The 19197-nt window shown below is 39.6% G+C and overlaps 2 protein-coding genes across 5 annotated transcripts in view; one reads left to right on the top strand and one right to left on the bottom strand.

Moving 5' to 3' along the window:
- Positions 1-19197, bottom strand: part of c2cd2l (c2cd2 like) — a 62647-nt gene that overhangs the window by 40295 nt on the left and 3155 nt on the right. For 2 of the 4 annotated variants that reach the window (XM_061897579.1, XM_061897582.1), the window contains exons 1-2: positions 10900-11204; positions 10271-10683 (exon numbers count right to left, since the gene is read on the bottom strand). In XM_061897579.1, coding sequence (XP_061753563.1) covers positions 10271-10606 — 336 coding nt within the window. In that variant the 5' untranslated portion in view covers positions 10607-10683; positions 10900-11204. Of the gene's footprint in view, positions 1-10270; positions 10684-10899; positions 11205-19197 lie in introns of those variants that run through there. The other 2 variants (XM_061897581.1, XM_061897580.1) reach the window with 2 other exon arrangements.
- On the top strand, positions 11437-18017 carry dpagt1 (dolichyl-phosphate (UDP-N-acetylglucosamine) N-acetylglucosaminephosphotransferase 1 (GlcNAc-1-P transferase)). The gene is made up of 9 exons (XM_061897587.1): positions 11437-11894; positions 11973-12093; positions 12154-12367; positions 13777-13923; positions 14026-14110; positions 14198-14386; positions 14458-14545; positions 16846-17001; positions 17093-18017. Exons 1-9 carry the CDS (start codon positions 11740-11742, stop codon positions 17156-17158), a joined length of 1221 nt encoding a protein of 406 aa, XP_061753571.1. The 5' UTR covers positions 11437-11739; the 3' UTR covers positions 17159-18017.

The following is a 19197-nucleotide window of genomic DNA, read 5'->3' as shown; positions in this document are numbered from 1 at the left end:
TTTTCGCAGTTCCTTGAGAGGTAATCAAGAAGGGCGGAAGAGTGCAAGATTTTACAAAAGACGATGGAAAAAGTGGCACACACTCCAGTACAAGGGAGCAGAGTTGAAGAACGCACTTCGTTAAAGGTTTGTTTGATATTTTTTTTATATACTTTACTCGTCTAGTATTTCTCATTGAATTATTATCTTGATAGTATTTGTATTTTAATTAATAAAAAACATAAACCAGAAAGTCAGAGTCAATTATACTCTGTCAGGAGGGGTACTTCTATATCTCCCCTCTTGTTTATTTTATACACAAATGTGTACATATGATAACATCAAAAAAATCTATGATTCAGTATATTGTGAGTTTGTTAAATGGATGTGTAAGGGGCGCTGGAAGCCGGCAGACCCGTCAGCCATCCTGTTCTGTCTCCCTGTAATGTTTGTCTGATCTTGAATGGGATTGTGCTGAAAATTTTAATTTTCCAGAAGGAACTCTCCTGACGGAATAAATAAAGTACTATCTAATCTAATCTAATATTATCTAGTCACAGGTGTTGAGCTGTTGGGTGCTAATTTGTTTACATGGACGCATCCTCGCAAGAAACAAAGTTGGATTACAAAATGTGATCATACCTGAGCAAAAACAATGCATATTTATCCAAAAGAACCTTGATACCAAATCCTTGACCCAGCCACACACAAAGAAGTAGTAGACATCCATGCTTTTCAAAGGTTTCATCTATTGTGTCGTGCAGAATGAAATCATGCACAAGATAGTTCAAGATTTCTCTGAACTTAATTGACGGATAATCCTTGATATCACTCGACAAATCTTTTTTTGATAAAGAATTGGGACCTATTCCATTGCAGAGTTGGATTTTCTGCTTGTATCTGCTTTTTGCAGGAAGATATATACCCCTCCTTTTATGCTCATATAGTGTGTGCTTTTTTTCACCTCAGGGAAAAAGTCATGTAACGGAATACAAGCAATAGTTTTGGTGGATCTGGTGGCTTTATCCGTTTACAGCGCCACTTATGGTGATGACTTCTGTTACATCATTTTCTTTAGGAAATGTTTCCGCCTGGATGTGACTCGCTATTGATAGGACACTGTTGGGACGTATTTATTTTTCTTAACCCAAAACAAAAACAAAAACACTAACGTTGCTGTGGGGACATGTCCTTAGATGACACTTGACAATGAAAAAAGGCCAACTAGCCTTTACCTAATCCAGCTAGAAACACATCTCTGTATCAAATCCTTCAGCTCAAGCGAGACAGTATCTGTCAGCTCCTGCGGCAATACGTCACCAGACATTTCCCTTTCAGGTGAGTCATGAAACAAGCAGCATCACAGGATACCACGGAGATAGATGCTATTTGTGGGGCATGTCCTTTATGCAGATTATTTGACTGGCTCATATTCTAGTGAAATAAACTCAGTGTTGTGTTTCACGTGCCTAACAAGCAAACACGACCGCCAAATCATGGGATGTTGTGGCAGCAACACTATCACATTCATTGTTTGAGGCTTTGCAAGGAAACCCATGCAGAGCATGAGGAAGTCTTCCTGTCTCCATGGTCGCAATTAACCAGCTGTAACAAATTCCTGGATTACAGTTGCAAGACCAGAGAAGGAGGAGATGGGCTTTTCTCAGCAGCCCTTCAGTAGTTGTTATCAAACAAATTGATACCAATAAATCGGTGAAGAACCCAGCTGAAAACTGTTGCTCATTCAGCTTTTCACATTGTGTGTCCCCCATAATAAAAGCACACCCAACAGGTTAAGCGTTTGCACCATTGTTGCATTAAGAACATTTGGGCGCACTTCAAAAAACTACAAATTCACTAAATTCAACGTTGAAAAACTGCCTTGCCGCCCATTTCTACCAGGTGAGCAATCATGTTCTGCTTAAGAATGTCACAGCACATGTTGGAATTCATGTTTCCACTTTTTGTACCGCAGCTCTCCAGTGTCGACAGCACTCATACAGCTACAGACCATGATGTTTGTACCACCTGGCTTGACTCAAGGCAATTTTCTTATCACAAATATCTTTGATTCCAATTATAGTGGTACCTCGCTTTTCATACACCCCGGTTTGAGTAGTTGGATGTAAGCGAACTTTGTCTGAACACAACAAATGACTGAATTCGCTGCAGCTTTTTCAAAAAGTTGCATCAAAAGTGACAATGTTTTAAGGCTTATTTTAACAATGTCATTGAATCAACTTCTGAATTTATGAAATTGTTTTCAAAATTTTAAGTGTTCCTCCTAATCTTAACTTCAAAAAGCACAGGATTGCTACAACATGTATTGAATTGTATATGTTTGACTTGTTTTACCTCGCACAGACCTAAGTAAAGGCACATTCAGATAGTCAAATCACAGTACTATTTAATTGATTATAACTAAAAACTAAGGGTGTAACGGTACGTGTATTTGTATTTAACCGTTTCGGTACAGGGGTTTCGGTCCGGTTCGGAGGTGTATCGAACAAGTTTGTAAGCTAAAGTCTTAACAAGCTGCTCTGCTTTCTGCCTCTGTCTGAGCACCCAGCATTGTCCCGCCCACACAACCATCTGATTGGTTACATACAAAGCCAATCAGCAGTGCGTATTCAGAGCGATGTAACAGCCAATCAGCAGTGCGTATTCAGAACGCATGTTGTCAATGCTTCAGCGTCGAGCAGATATGTGTTTAGCAGCGGACATCATACTCTCCCCAAATTATAAAAAACACTTCCCAGTCACAACTACTACTAGCATCACTATGAGCCCGTTGACCTTCTAGAAACTTCAACTGCAGCTCAGCTCGCTCGCAGTTCTGGCTTGAGGTGAAGGCTAATTAGCTTTAAGCGTAATGTTAGCTCATTTTGCTGTGTGTGTGTGTGCGTGTGTGTGTGTGTGTGTGTGTGTGCGTGTGTTAGGGGAAGCAAAGCCCTGTCTGTCTGTTATTTCACATTAACTAACATGAAGTCCATGGTGTTCAGGGATGAATAGTCTCTTCTATTGCTATTGTGCTATTTTTTCAGCTATAGTTATATTAATCGTTAGTAATGTAGCAGCCTAGTTTTGAATGGCAGGGTCCCTGCTATCACATGTTGACAAAAATATAACATTTACATAATAAAAGTCAACTACAGGCTTCCCAAATGCTGTAATAAATGAAGCATGATGAGTTGACTTGAAACTGTTTAATGTTGCACTTTTTATATGTAGAAGAAAGGTTTTGTCATTTTATTTAATCAAAGCAACAAGTTGAAGCAGTTTAATGTGGATTAACGTGGGCAGAATTAGTATAGTGTTCCCAATGTTAAAAGGATAAAGCCATTGTTTACAAATTTGGTAAATAAATAACCAAAAAACGTATATTTTGTTGTTTTCTTACTGTACCGAAAATGAACTGAACCCGTGCCCTCTAAACCGAGGTACGTACCGAACCGAAATTTTTGTGTACCGTTACACCCCTACTGAAAACACTAATTATTTTTATAATTATAGAAAGAAACATCAACCAAAGGCTTCATTATTGTCCAATGTCGGCTCATTTACAAGTTGCAGACAGTCTCCATGTATGTTTTACACTTGAAATGTCCATCCTAAACATTCATTTATATTACAACACATCTACCCCCGCATGTTAAGAGCATTTGTGAACTTTAAAAGTGATATAAAGTGGTATTTTTTGTTGCTAAATGAGAGCTGATGAGATTTTATCATCACACGTATCTATCAGGTAAATGCTGCTACCTTAAAAAATATATATTTTCACATTGTCATTATGAGGTACTCTCTGTAAAATGTTTAGGGACAAAAATTAATACATTCCATTTTGGAAAAAGGCTGTAACATAACAAAATGTGGAGAAAGTGAAGTGCTATGAATACTTTCCGGATGCACTGTATATGGGGACAAGAGACACTTTATGCATACTTTTTTTTTAAACTTATTTTTATGCATACTTACAAATAGGTAGCCTGGCCACCGGCAAAATTCTTTTAACCCAATGTGGCCTCAGAGTCAATAAGTTTGAGAACCCCTGGTCTAAATTCCTTATTATAGCTTTAAAAATTAAATCATTTAATCAATCATATGCATTTTCCATATAGTTTTCTTCATGTAAAACTACAATTATTCTCTATTGAACATGTTTGAGTGTCTACAACGCATTGATTGGATTTACATTATGTCCTTTAGGAAAAATAGTTGAAATTTTTATATGATTTGGTTTTGAACAGATTCTTTGGAATGCATTGATAACGAAAACCAAGGTACAAATGTGCAGCAAAAACTAGGCACTATACGTGGTAATCCGGCAATGCCATGATGTAACTGTCTAGTAAAAATAATAATTTAATTATTTTGAAACATCCATCCATTTACTACCACGTGTCACTGTACCATTATTGTAAATGCCTGACTGTCTCAGCATTGACACAAGTCCAGTGTCTCTCTGTCTCGTGAGTGCTGAGGAAGTGCCGAGGTAATGCTGAAAGGGATTGACGTGCTAATCCCCATATGCAATGTGCTCATGGTGCTGCCTCCAGGGGCTCTTGTTTTGCTGATGCACAACCACAATTGTCGGGAACCAACGTTTGGGCCATTGCGGCTGTCAACATGCAGCAAACACTAAAGACGGAGAATGTAGTGTGACTTGCTTTAAGCCTGTCATGTCTTTATAAAGTCCCCCAGCAGGTTCTTTCAAGTTCTTGTCACCCGGACTAGAGTATCAAATGAATGGGTCATGACTGTGTTTTGTAATCTTCAGCATGGTGGTCCAGTGTCATATGCGGACAAGTGATTAGCATACACATCAGACGCATCTAGAATAACGTGCTGCTCTGCAGGCAGACACCATCACAAGAAATATATCATACAGTATTAATGAGCGAGGGCAGATTCCTTGCTTTCAGAAAGTGTCAGTAAATATCACATGCTCACACTGTAGAGAACAGTTGGCCTCCTACTATCTACTACGGATATCAAGCATGGAAAAGGATCTTATCGGTTTTAATTAATTTATCACACATGGAATAAGAACTCTTTCTGATTTCCTACTAACTTGTCTTTCAGGTTGATCATCAGCTCCCCAAAAATCAGTACACGGTAATTCAATTCAATAAATGCATCTAAAAATGAGGGAACAATGCTCAGTTCTGTTTGACACTGTCAAATAGGTTTTAATTTACCAATATCTTTGTATTATTATGGGTCCACCGCGCCTTGTCAGAGTCATAGGCCACTTCTAATTTTGTTGCTTGAAAGTCCTTTCCTCACAGCAATCTTTTTGACAGATTGAAATGGGAATAGTAGGACAGTTACAGTTTGCAGTGGGGATTGGCACTGTGGTTTGAAATCTATATTGCACTATATAATGCAGCCTCTTGAGTCATGATCCGCTACTCGGATCATGGCATATTCTGGTTTTGTTCTGTTTTGTATCACATCCTTGTAGTGTTTGACTCCTTAGTTCCTGGTGGCACTTCCTGTTTTGTTTCCATTGTCATAGTAACCCATTTGTGTCACCTGCCTTTTGTTCTTCACACGCACCTGCTTTTTGATTATCCCTTCTATTTAAGCCTGCCCTTGTTTTTCATTCGGTCTCGGATTCTCATTTGCTATTTGATGCAACAGGTGACGTCGCTATTCCCGCATTGTGGTAAAGACTTTTGTGTACTTTAGCTTCCACGCTATTTTGTTGCTTGTCCCTAGCTCACATGCTAGCGCTTTCTGTTCGTTTTGTCTTTAGTGCCTTTGTGCAAGTATTTTCTGTTCCTAGTCCGTTTTTATAGTTAAATAAATCATCATTCTTACCTTCACACTGTGTCAATCTCAAACTGCATCCACGAGAGAACAAAAACCACACCACGATGGCAGCAAAGCGTCACATCTTGCAATAACAATATGTCACGAAATATTAATTGGCATATAAATCATAATAGGACCAAAGGGTTACAGAAGCTCCTAATTTAGCTGCTGACATATGCAGTAACATAATGCATCATTTCTGGTTGTATTAATTTCTGAAAACTATTATTGATCTACATGCTGATTTACTAATTTTACTAATTTGCTAATTTAAAGTCTGGGCTTCCCTGCTCAGGCTGCTGCCCCCGCGACCTGACATCCGATAAGCGGAAGAAGATGGATGGATGGATGGAGGATGGATGCTAATTTACTGTAAAAAGATGGTTATTTTCTGTTGTAACAGTTTTATCTACACTTCTGTTTTAATGTAATGAGCACTTATTTGTCTGTTTCAATACTTAACATTAGTTTTGGCAATATTGCAAATGTGGCTATTGATCCAATACCAAGTGGTTATAGAGGAAGTATTGATCATACCAATGCTGATACTGTTACTTCAATTTTTTAGGATTAGGGTTTACCTTCAATGTAAACTGATTTTGGTGCATTGCCACGGCAAAATAAAAGTCGCCACACTTTGAAAATGAGGTTTTTTTTTTTACATGACAACAATTAAAGTGATTTATTATATTGTAGTCTCCAGAAGAAGTCCAAATCTGACGCGCTTTTTAACTTATTTTGCCAATCTTATGCTAAAAACCGGCCCAATTGAAAAACCTATTCCCTCCCATTCACACACGTTCATCTCCATGCTTCCCCAGACATACAACAACGATTTCTCGTTCTATGCCAATCCCCTTTCAGGCAATTTAGCTCTGTCTCAATTTGGCGGCTGCATCTTTTGCAGTGCGCATTTGTGGGGTGCTGACCTCATCGCTGTGCGCGAAGGCTGTCCCAATTCAAAAAAGTTCCAAGTGTCCTTAGAACCTGGTCAACAAATGTTTCCTTATCACCCCAAGAGCAGAAAAGTTGTATCTGTGTACACTTCTTGTCCTTTCATTTGCGAGATCCTTTGCGCGCTCAACTCTGAAAATTATTTTCAACATGGCGACGCAATGCGGAGCAGAAATAGCGACTTTAAAATGTAAGTAAAACTTTCTGTACAATGAACATCAACAACACACAATCATAAAACAGTAACACCAGCAGTTCAATACAGTTTAAATGGATATATAGCCTATTATTTGCAAACTAACTAACTAGTGATGCACCGAAAATTTGACTTCGACCACCGGAACAGCACTGCAGACACTGGATGTTATGACGACTTAAGTAATACGCACGTGATTGTCTGCAGCAGAGGCAGAATGTCTGCAGCAGAGGCAGGATGTCTGCGATGTGGATGTACTTTGATATATCCGAGATATACCCGCAGACAGCGATCTACAAAATGTGCAAATACTAAGAGGACAGTGGTGGTTTTTGAGGAGAGAAAGTTTAACTGGTGCAGCAGCGCAAAGCATTAACATTCACATGTTTTGTTCACACTAATTAAAAGGGTCAGAGCTGTCAGAGACAGTTTTAGTTTTATTTTTAAATATATTTTTGCAAGAAACACAACTGATAAATGGTAATGATGGATTATTGGTATGTTTGGTATTCTGGGGGGTTAAAAAAACAACGACCGGTATGTACACCAAATTGAACCAGAGAATAAATTAAGATCCAAACCGAGGATTTTGTGACATGGTCCACATTTAGTAATTTCATATTTGATAGTTGGACAGGCACTCCAGAGAGCCAATAGAATAGCCTGTAGAATGTATAAGCAATTACAACAATAGTCGTTAACCGTGTGCCCTCTTTAAGGTCACACTTCAACAAAGGAGACCTTCACTGTCCAGCCTTTGACTCCTGCTAGCATCTGACTTTGATTTTTGCAGATAAAAGAACAGTTTCAAAAATAGGAAAAGACCTTTACAAACGTTCAATAAGCCTCAAAGGTGTGCTTTAACACAGGGAGAATGAGGCCTAATAAAGATATCACTGGAATTTTATTAGTGCTGTCAAGCGCTTAAAAATAATGAGTTACTAATTAATTGAGATCTGTAATTAAATAATATTTTTTTTTAATCTAACTTAAAATGCTGTGAAAAGCCCTAATTTTGAGGTATTTTTATTTAAATGCATTACAATATTTTAAATATTACCTACGGAAAACACATTTTCTAATTGTTTTTAACAAACCTGAACAGTTTCAGTCTGTTGTACTTATTCACATAAAACATAAGGTCCATTAAAGTGCTAATTTTAACGCCTCAAAAACAGTAAGAACACTTTTCTTAGCCGTGAGTAACAGTGCCACTGCTAGTATATGTTACCATAGTGGTTCACGAGAATACATTTACCAAATACATTTCTATATTTGTCACAATGATAAACTTTTTAAATAGGATGAAAACAAGTGTTAGCTTTGGTTGGCTTTCCTGACTGTTAATCACATGTCTCACACAAGCGCATCAATGTGCAACATTACTGTATCTCCTGTTTTAACCCCTATTTAAAGTTAAAGTTAAAGTCCAAACAATAGTCACACACGGCTTACCATGAAGTTATTTCAGCTCTTCAACATTCAAACTGTTCTTACATTCATTCTACATTCCATCAGCATTTGAGTTCAGCTTCAGCATTGAGGCATTCACATACAATTTGTTAACCTGGTAATAAATACTTTTTAAACCTAAACTGTCAATAAAATTTGAAGTGCAAATAAAAATACAGTTTCACCACTTTAGTGATAATTTTTGCACTTAAAAAACTTCTCTATAACTTTAGCTCCATGCTTCTTCTGTTTGTTTGATAATGTCATTTCTGCCACAAGTAATGACAATTTGGCACGGCCAAGTAGAGAGCGAATGGCCAACTCAGTTTCAAAGTTGTTAGCAAACATGGCGTGCTGTTGTCACGTTAAGAGACCCTCTGGCCATGTTTGCTACCAACTTTGAACCCCATTCGGCCATACTCTGCTCAATGGTTAAGAATCACTGCTCTACGCTAAAAACAAGACAACATTCAAACGTACCATTAACAGGCACACAAGACATTAAAACAACGTTGAGAACTTATTGAATTAGGTCCTGACGTTGAGCAACTCAAACTTAACGTTAGATCAACATGCTTGTTGACGTCTATTCAATGTTGGGTTTTGCTGTTGATTTGACCCATGAATTTTGGTCATTTCCCAACCAATATTCTAACACACAAATACAACGTTGAAACAACATGACGTTTATTCAATTTTAGGTTGTGTCGTAGATTTGATCATTGACATTTGGTGATTTCCCAACAAACTATGTGGATCTTAACCTGACTCTCGCCAAACCCTTGTAGTTCGCTGAGCTCCACACAAGGATCTGGGTTCGAAGGCATTGCAAACTCCTTCAAGATAGCAAAAAATAATGAACCAATCCCGCTTGCCGGGCGGGATTTCATAGATGTGACGTAGCAACGAAGCGACTTTTTGATTCAAACAACAATGGCGGCTTGCAGCACTCCTGCGTCTTGTGCTGATATTGATTCTGCTATTACAACTGTTTAGTCGAATCTATCAAATATTCATTATTTAAAAGATGAACAGAGAAAAGCCTTGAAGGCATTTATTGTTGGCATGGATGTTTTGGCTCGTCTTCCGACCGGGTTTAGATTTCCCGACATCGCTCTCATCAGCGTCACGGGTTGATTTGAATGTGAGTGGTTGAAGTAGCACGTCATTCAAGATAACGGACAAGTGGTTTATCCAATCACATACAATTTTTTTTTTACAAGGCCCCGCCTTCTGAAATACATCTCCTATTGAGAACTCCTACATCATTGTGTGGAGCTCAGCGAACTACAAGGATCTGGCGAGAGTCAGGTTAAGTGGATCCAACAATAAACATCAATGTTGTCCCAATATACAAATACAACTATATTACTTTCCGAGTCAGTTTTAAAGGACAAGTATGCAAAGTCAACATTGTATTAATGTCCTGTGCCTGCTGGGTAACACCTTAAACATTACTGTGATTAATCAATGCAATAATTTGACACCCCGAATGTAATCACTTATTTTTTGTTTTAGAACGCAACTTACTGTACATGCAAGTTGGTTCAAAGCTCCTTAAACATTTCTCTGCCTCATCATTGTCATGTGACCTCATACCAGGCAGGGGTAGAGGACTATTTTTACAAGGTGTGGGCGTTCATACCGTGGATACGCAGGCTTTTATTGCCTCTAAACTCTTAGGTGCATTGATTCAGAGCTGTTACACAATGCTTGTGCCACCCATCCTCTTAACCATTAGACACTCCAACACCCACACCTATGCACTCTAAGCACACATGTAACATTAAAATGAACGCCCGTGCTGCTTTCCTACACGCTCTTACATATCATGCGTGTTAGAACGCTCACCCAAACACGATCACTCACCCCATTCCTGCAGGCTTGCTCATTCAAAGCTTTCACCCAGCTCCTGAGACACTGTTCCCTGATTGACTTGAAGGACAAGAGAGAGGTCAACAGAGCTTTAACCCCGGCTTCAGATGCAGCTCCTCCATCCCGAGCCATACGCAGCTTCACCAGGAAGCCCCGCACACTCCCAGCCCAGCCGTGATGCTGCTGATGTTGACGCTGCTCGGCCGCCTTCCTGCTTCTCCACAGCCGAAGGAGGGTCAGCGAGTACTGCAAGAGCCAGGCCAACACTATGAGCATGGAGGCCAGGAAGAGCCCCACTAGACCCAGCCAGCTCAACTCCTGGAGCTCCATCACCACCTCCTGAAGCCTCTCATGTCCATATGGAAATGTTAGGACTGTCGGACGAGGGCAGATCAGGCCCCTTTAACCTGCAAGTACCAGCAAACATCCAGTGAGTCTTGCAGCATTTTGCATGATTGTAATATGCTAAACTAAAAAAATCAACAACAGGGATGGTGGTGCTGTAACGCAGTCTAAACTGTCTGAGGTCATGATTAAATACAGTAACTGCGTGCGCAAGGTGCATTTTGAAGAACAGGAGAATTAAAAAAAAAAAATCAGACAAACTATGCAATTGAACCCACCGTTAAACTTGCACGGTCCTGGCCGCAGCCTGCAGGGAAACGAAAGCAAGTCGCAGTAACCTGAAGCTGCCTTCATGGCGATAAACACTGGCACCAACCACACATGAGTGTGTCCCGTCGCGTTGTCGGGGAGCTTCGTGAGGACGTGCGTCGCATCAATAACGACGATTAGAAAGCGGTGTTTCGGCTCAACGTCGTCATTCTACCTGCTCTCATTGGTTTGGAACCTGTAATGATCCTCCTCTGTGACCGACTGTGAGTAACCTCTCCGCAATGAGCGCTTTGGAGGGAGTAGCGGTGGTGGTGACCAGCAGGAGGCGCTCGAGGTATAGGACCAGGAGAGAAAAACGGAAAATGAAGACGTACTTTCAAAATAAACTCGCCTTACGAGAGTCAGAGCTGACTAGGGAGCTTTTTTTTACAGAAATATTGTGAAAAAAGCTTTCAATAATCTGTCTGATTTAGTCCCAGTAAATTATATGAACAATAAACGTGCTTGTGCGTTAAAGTCATACAGGCCACGCTTTATTATGAAAGATGTAACCGGAAGTACACAATCCATCCGTAACTAGAGCAGGACGAAACAGTGGAGTTTTGCTGAACATTTTATTATAACAACTCCCAAGGATGTGAGTTCATGTCTTTATTTGTTGAGTTGTTGCTCATATTGTAGTCATTTTTCGTAGCAAGACCTGGTGTTAAAATGGCACCATGACGTGTTTGTATCTGAGTGGAGATAGCCGTAGCTTTCCCATTGAGCGACAGAGGAGGCGACGTCACGTCAGCTAGTTCGGTGACCTGTCAGACTAAGAAGGAGCAGCAACTAAAACGAATGAAAACATGTCGCCGTCGCCTTTCTTCCCGCTGGCGATCAATTGCTTCTTGTCAGCACTCGGCTGTTTGGCCACGTTGAAGCTGATTCCCGCTTTCAAAGACCATTTCATCGCGGCTAGATTGTACGGGATGGACCTAAATAAAGTGACCAAAAATCAAGTGTGAGTAATGTCGTCTTATATGAGGATAATGTTGAGAACAAATAAAATGTCTGATCATCTTCTACTTTTCTTTTCTAGTCCAGAATCTCAGGGTGTCATCAGTGGGACGGTCTTCCTCATCATCCTCTTCTTCTTCATCCCAGTGCCTTTCCTCAGCTGCTTTGTAGGAGATCAGTGTAATGGCTTCCCACATGATGAGGTAGACAACACACCATCCGAACCAGTGACTACAGGCTGACTCTTTTTCATTTTGTGTCAGTTTGTGCAGCTAATAGGCGCTCTGCTGGCCATCTGTTGCATGATCTTCCTGGGCTTTGCTGATGATGTGCTCAATCTGCGGTGGAGACACAAGCTGCTGCTTCCTACCATGGCTTCCCTTCCACTGCTCATGGTGTATTTCACCAACTTTGGCAACACAGTCATTGTGGTGCCCAAACCACTCAGGGTACTACTCGGGCTGCATCTGGATCTAGGTGTGTTTGGTTTGTTGTTTGAAGTTTGCACTGTCTTTAGCCACAACTTCAGCGTTGTATGTCATACAATGGGTGTGCCTTTGCAAAAATCACAATGCTTTGTCATGCCTGATAGAAAAGTAGTAGTCCCTTTTATAGTCAGTAATGTGATTTTTTTCCTTCAGATTCTAGCATATAAAGTTAACTACAGCAATGTAAGAGTTATAAACATACACAATGTACAGTTAAACCACAATAATAATGTTTAACATCAGTGAGAGTAAACAGTTAAATCAAATCAACTTTATTTATAAAGCACATTTAAAATTTACCACAGGGGTAGCCACAGTGCTGTACAATGGACAGGTTAAAAGATAATACGAGGACCGAGCAAACAACACAACACAAACAGAACATGATAAAAAAAATAAAAAAATAAAACATAAAAACAGGTTCACAGCAGGTGTATAATGGGGCGCCACTGCAGGATGGGTATCACTTAGTGTTAAAAGCCAAGGAATAAAAGTATGTTTTTAAGAGAGATTTAAAAACAGGAAGAGAGGAGGCTTGTCTAACACTCATAGGTAGGTCGTTCCAGAGCTTGGGAGCAGCAGCAGCGAAAGGTCTGTCACTTCTAAGCTTCAGCCTTGTGTCAGGGACTGTCAGTAGCAGCTGATCGGCTGATCTTAGGGATCGAGTTACAATTAGCTATTCACTCATTTATTTGTAGTGAGTTTAAAATGTTGTCATATTATAATTATTTTATATTATTTGGCCCAAGTTTTTAAAGTGAGTGTGAATGTTGTCTGCCTGTGTTGGCCATGCGATGAGGTGGCGACTTGTCCAGGGTGTAATCATCCTTCCGCCCGAATGCAGCTGAGATAGGTTCCAGCGCCCCCCGCGACCTCAAAAGGGACGAGCGTTAGATGGATGGATAATGCAGACAAATATAACAAAAAACATAATTTTGATTAGATTTTTTTCTCCTCCGGCTATCTTTTAATCTGATTTTGTTAAATCATAATTGCGAGTGAACATGCATTTGTGTGAATATGGAGTTGTTTTTTTTAACAGCTGTAGGATGCTTACACATTTCAGGCATTTAGAAAAGAATGTCTGAACCTTTAAATAGTTGCTGTGATGTATTGGCCATAAGATTATGTACACATGCAATGCAATCCACAATTCAAAAAAACTGTAGCAAATCATAGTATAGATCAGTATCATGCACTGCCATTCCCGGGCTACATCAATTTTGAATATACTACTACCACAAAAATTCACTAAATAACAGTGACACTGAGATACATTTTTATAAAACTCTAGAAATACCTAATATTGTGACTGCCTTTGTTTAACTGGGGTCTTTTAGGGTTCTTGTGCCTCCTTTTTGTCACAGTCACTTTCTAACGGCACCTCATCTTGGACAGGTATTCTCTACTACGTCTACATGGGCATGCTGGCAGTATTCTGCACCAACGCCATTAATATCCTGGCTGGCATTAATGGCATTGAGTCAGGTCAAGCTCTGTTTATCTCTGTCTCCATAGTCGTCTTCAACCTGCTGGAACTCAACGGTGTGTGAGCTATTATATTGTATGCATACTGTACACATAACTGATGCAAAAAGACTGTGTGATCAATATTTAGCTTGCCTTCTTGTCTTTCTTATGTTTTAGGTGACTACCACGATGACCATGTTTTCTCACTGTACTTCATGATACCGTTCTTCTTCACCACATTAGCACTTTTTTACCACAACTGGTACGTTGCAGCTCCCACTTAGGCAGTCAGTCAGTAAGATAATTGTTTTGATAGTCTTGTCAACTTTCCACCTATTTTTTCCAACAGGTATCCCTCATCTGTGTTTGTGGGAGACACTTTCTGCTACTTTGCAGGAATGACTTTTGCCGTTGTCGGCATCCTGGGACACTTTAGCAAAACAATGCTTTTGTTCTTTCTTCCTCAAGTGGTTAACTTCATCTATTCATTGCCTCAGCTTTTCCATATTGTCCCCTGTCCCAGACACAGACTACCCAGGTAAATGATCTGTTGACAACTCAAATATACACAGATCTATTGCAGCTCTAATGATTCCTTATTTCCTAAAGGTTGAATCCTGAAACAGGAAAACTGGGAATGAGCTACTCTAAATTCAAAAGAAAGGACCTTTCCAAACTTGGAAATCTCATTCTGCAGGTACATTTCTTGAATATACAGTGCGGGCCGTGCGTTTCCCACCTAGACCTTTAGTTATGTCCTACTCAGTCCGTCTTCAATAAATACCTCTCAAAATACCTTAATTCATGTCACCACATGACTACGGCTGGATAAATACTATACAAAAACACACTTTTGCACTACTGGTCATTGAACCACATCAATCGTGTAAAAAAACGGGATATTTTTCTGCGCCTTTAAAAATCAATAAACCCACATCAGCAATTAAAATATATCTTACGTGGTACTGTCAAAATCTAAATAATTGTAAAAAACATTAAACGTGAAAAAAAAAAAAAAATTAAATATTTGAACTCACAATTTGTAGGACCCATCCGACACCGTATAAGCCATATGTACCGCTCGTGGTTGGTTAATTCGAGAGGACGTGGCGGGCAAACCCCCGCTGGGACAACTTAGCTATCTTCCGGGGTCGGCCGACCTCGTCTCACAAGATGTAGTTTCTCTTTAAATATCATTCTTGAAAATGGCCTTGCAAATATATATCTGCCACCTAAACAGTTTTGCTCTCCTTCTTTGTGGGTTCAAAAAGTGGGCAGAGGTGTATGGCACCGGTGCCACTTCCTGCTTTCTAAAATCGCCACATGTGGTTGGATACTCACTTGGGAGTGACGAATAAGTATCCAATCACATCATATTTAACATAAGGCAACCTAGAAGGGCTACTGTCAACAACTTGTGATCTGCTTGGTTATTGCAACTGTCTGTCAACTGAATGTCCTCTGTTGGTTTACACTGCACAGCCACTACTAATGTTGATCCAGAAGGCCTCCGGTAGAATTCATACAGTGCTGGCAACCAGCTAGCTGGATTCAAAAGGGATAAAAGCGCCAACGTAAACTGGAACCTAATATGACATGAAGAGAATATAATGAATACTTTTATATATTTATGAAAAGTAAATAAAAAATAAATAAAAACATTTATTAATTTGCGATCATGATTTGTGTTAGGCCCTGCGATGAGGTGGCGACTTGTTCGGGGTGTACCCCGCCTACCGCCCGATTGTAGCTGAGATAGCTACAACCCAGCGAACCCCCGCGACCCCAAAAGGGACAAGCGGTAGCAAATGGATGGATGGATTTATGTTAGGTAGATTTGCAAAAAAAAGGATATCCAATGAGTGATTATTAAAAATGTTGTTGCATAATTGGAGAGGTTTTATAGTAAGTAATATGAGAGCGCAGTGGTTCCCACCGGACTGAAATCTATTTGTGGTGGTGTGTGTGTGGGGGGGGTATAATTGTCTAATTTGCATAATGTATATACAGTGAGGGCTTCACGGTGGCAGAGGGGATAGTGCGTCTGCCTCACAATACGAAGGTCCTGTAGTCCTGGGTTCAAATCCAGGCTTGGGATCTTTCTGTGTGGAGTTTGCATGTCCTCCCCGTGAATGCGTGGGTTCCCTCCGGGTACTCCGGCTTCCTCCCACTTCCAAAGACATGCACCTGGGGATAGGTTGATTGGCAACACTAAATTGGCCCTAGTGTGTGAATGTGAGAGTGAATATTGTCTGTCTATCTGTGTTGGCTCTGCGATGAGGTGGCGACTTGTCCAGGGTGTACCCCGCCTTCCGCCCGATTGTAGCTGAGATAGGCGCCAGCGCCCCCCGCGACCCCAAAAGGGAATAAGCAGTAGAAAATGGATGGATATATACAGTGAGTGAGTACAAATAAAGAAAAGCAATTACTCGCTAAATGTAGCGGCAAAGTGACTAAATTAGTAACATCAATACATTCTGCTCCGTCCTATTCTCTGGCAGACGAAGTGACTTTTAATGTATTTATAAGCGAAGGTGGACAAGTGGTGCCTAAATAAAAGCATTGGAAACAGGGAGAACGGCAAAATATCCCTAACACCTGAAAGTGTGATGCAGTGCAGTTCTACACCACTTAAAACTACCACTTTAATAACAAACATATAGTTGAATCCAAAACTCTCATAGATTGAATTCAAATTGAACATAACATCTTATAAGGAGGAGTTTTCAGTTTTTACAACCATGAGTTCTAGTTCTGCAAAAGCAAAAGTGTTTTGACTGCCAATGATATGAAGATGATAATAATAGAAAATTCAAATGGATGTCCTGCGCCTCATAGTTCATTTGAATGAGCCGCATCTTTCATTTCAACATATGAAACTGTTGCGCAGCAAAGTGTTTTGTCATGAGCATGCATGTTGAAAAAAAATACCACATAATATCAGGAGTACAGCAGGTTATTGTGCATCAAAGGTTTCTTGTCTTTATCCCCGAAAAGGTTGCAGAGCTATTGAAGCTTCTTGAGGTGCGCAGAGGCCAAGAGGGAGCTGATGAATTCATCGAGTGTAACAACATGACCATAATAAATCTAGTCCTGAAATTCCTTGGACCCACTCATGAGAGGAATCTCACTGTCATCATGCTGTTGATACAGGTAGAACCAGGAGACGCCACGACAAACAAACCTCTGTCTGCTTTTGAAAGGAAACGGAAGTTTCATTTTTGTTTTGTGTGTTTTGGTGCAGTTGATCGGCAGCACAGTGGCTTTTGGGATCCGTTACCACCTGGTGCGCCTCTTCTATGACGTCTAGATTACTCACAAGCAAACACAAGAGATTTCTGATGGAGAAACTTTTCTTTTTGAAACCAGTTTTCAAGCGCGTTGTGTGCCTGCCTTAAAAAAGATTATATTACCTCAGTTTGCTTTGTTTTTCACACTGCCGTAAAGACTTCTGTAAAATTATTCTTAAGGAGAATATCATGACATAGCAAGCTCTTTTTATTTCCTGCCTTATGTTGTGGGGTCTATCAATTTTCATCAGGAAAGTGTAACCATGTCATATTCACATTTCCACCCAAAAATTATATTTTTGTTCTGATTGTAATGAGTTTCCATCAACCACAATTCATTAATTGAAGTTGCTTATAGCGTGGTCTTGGAGGCCACTCCATGGCCATCAATTGATTCAAAATGCAGGGAACCTCTGTAAATAGAAGGGAGATCAATACATCAATTTAATAATGATGTTTTAATACTATAAAGTCCTCCAATGTTTATGTTAGAATCAAGTAAAAGACAAGCGGTAGAAAATGGATGGATGGATTAGATACTGGATCACGAAGTACAAAGGCCACGTTCAAACTGCCATCTGGTCCATTTAACAAATATATCAAGGTATCATGTAAAATGTTACCTTTTCAACATCAAACGGATGGTAATATGCAACATGAGAGTGTATTATAATGGTCTACTGTGTGGAAAATACAACTTTTTTTGAAGTTACTGAAAGATAAAGGCTGGTGTTATAATATAGAAGTATATTTTGTCACCAGAATATTTTGTCAAATTGCACTGGTATACTGTGTTTTGGAATGTAAATTCAAATGTGATGATGGGGATTTTAGATATGGTTGACACAAATTGTAAAATAAAAGCTGAAACAAAGTGAAGCACAATATTCTCTACTCTCTTATTTTATGCTGCCCTTTTTTTGCAGCAGCTGTTACTTTTTCTCTAGTATTGTACATGGTAATTGTTATATATTGTGTATTATATAATATATCAGTATATATTATATCAGGGGTAGGGAACCTATGGCTCGAGAGCCAGATGTGGCTCCTTTGATGACTGCATCTGGCTCTCGGATAAATCTGAGCTGACACGATAAGTAATGAATAATTCCACTTGTAATGAAAAATCACATTAAAAATATAAAACATTCTCATGCATTTTTATCTTCAAGAAGTTGCGTTAATGATAAGAAGTTATTTATTATTGGTTAGTGTGGGGCTTTCCCTCTTGTGGGTTTTCAGACCACCAAGCACCGACATGAAAGCCTGTTCCAGGGTTACAATATTGTTTTATTTTTCAATAAGTCTCTCGGGTGCTTTCCAATAATTGTCTTTTTCTTAGGGCCGGGCAACGATTAAAAATTTTAATCGAAGTTAATCGCACTATTTCTCCGATTAATCGCGATTAACTGCATTGTATACGCAAAGCCCAATAATGAATTCAAAAGTAGTGTGTAGTGCACCTTTATTGGAATATTCTCCCACATGAACAAAAGCGCCAAAACATTTGTTGTCCAAACACAATTTAAATCAGTCCTTGTTAAACAGTAGCAGTTAAATAGCATATTTTATGAAAATCAACTCAAAAAATGTAAATACAAACATTTAAGCTTATTGCCACTGCCAGGGTATTTAAGTTATCCTGTTTGTAATGGAAAATAAATATAATCTACATACAAATCTCTGAGCCACAATCATAACATCTGAACAGGCAATTTATGAGGTAACAGCAGAAACATTTTTTTTATCAGGGATCTTATGTTTAAAAAACCTATATTATAGGTAGTGGGCGGTTTTAGGGCCCTGCGATGAGGTGGCGACTTGTCCAGGGTGTACCCTGCCTTCCGCCCGATTGTAGCTGAGATAGGCGCCAGCGCCCCCCGCGACCCCGAAGGGGAATAAGCGGTAGAAAATGGATGGATGGATGGGCTGTTTTAGGGAATTTTTGATCAAATTATCCGTAGTAGCAATATTAATAATGTTGTGTTTATTCTGCGTAGTGCACTTAAAATAATTATGACCATATCTAGGAATTGATATGATGGGAATTTTCCGATTG

Source organism: Nerophis ophidion, linkage group LG04 (genome assembly GCF_033978795.1).
Source record: "Nerophis ophidion isolate RoL-2023_Sa linkage group LG04, RoL_Noph_v1.0, whole genome shotgun sequence".
NCBI classification, from domain to species: Eukaryota; Metazoa; Chordata; class Actinopteri; order Syngnathiformes; family Syngnathidae; genus Nerophis; species Nerophis ophidion.
Note: the sequence above shows the minus strand (reverse complement) of the source record. Positions and strands in the feature narration are given on the sequence as shown.

What these genes read in the sequence shown, in the direction of transcription:
- dpagt1 (XM_061897587.1), top strand. Translation starts at nt 11,740, where the DNA reads ATGTCGCCGTCGCCTTTCTTCCCGCTGGCGATCAATTGCTTCTTGTCA. An exon ending in AAAGTGACCAAAAATCAAGT is followed by an intron (nt 11,895 to 11,972) that starts GTGAGTAATGTC and finishes TTTCTTTTCTAG; the next exon opens with TCCAGAATCTCAGGGTGTCA. An exon ending in CGGGCTGCATCTGGATCTAG is followed by an intron (nt 12,368 to 13,776) that starts GTGTGTTTGGTT and finishes CATCTTGGACAG; the next exon opens with GTATTCTCTACTACGTCTAC.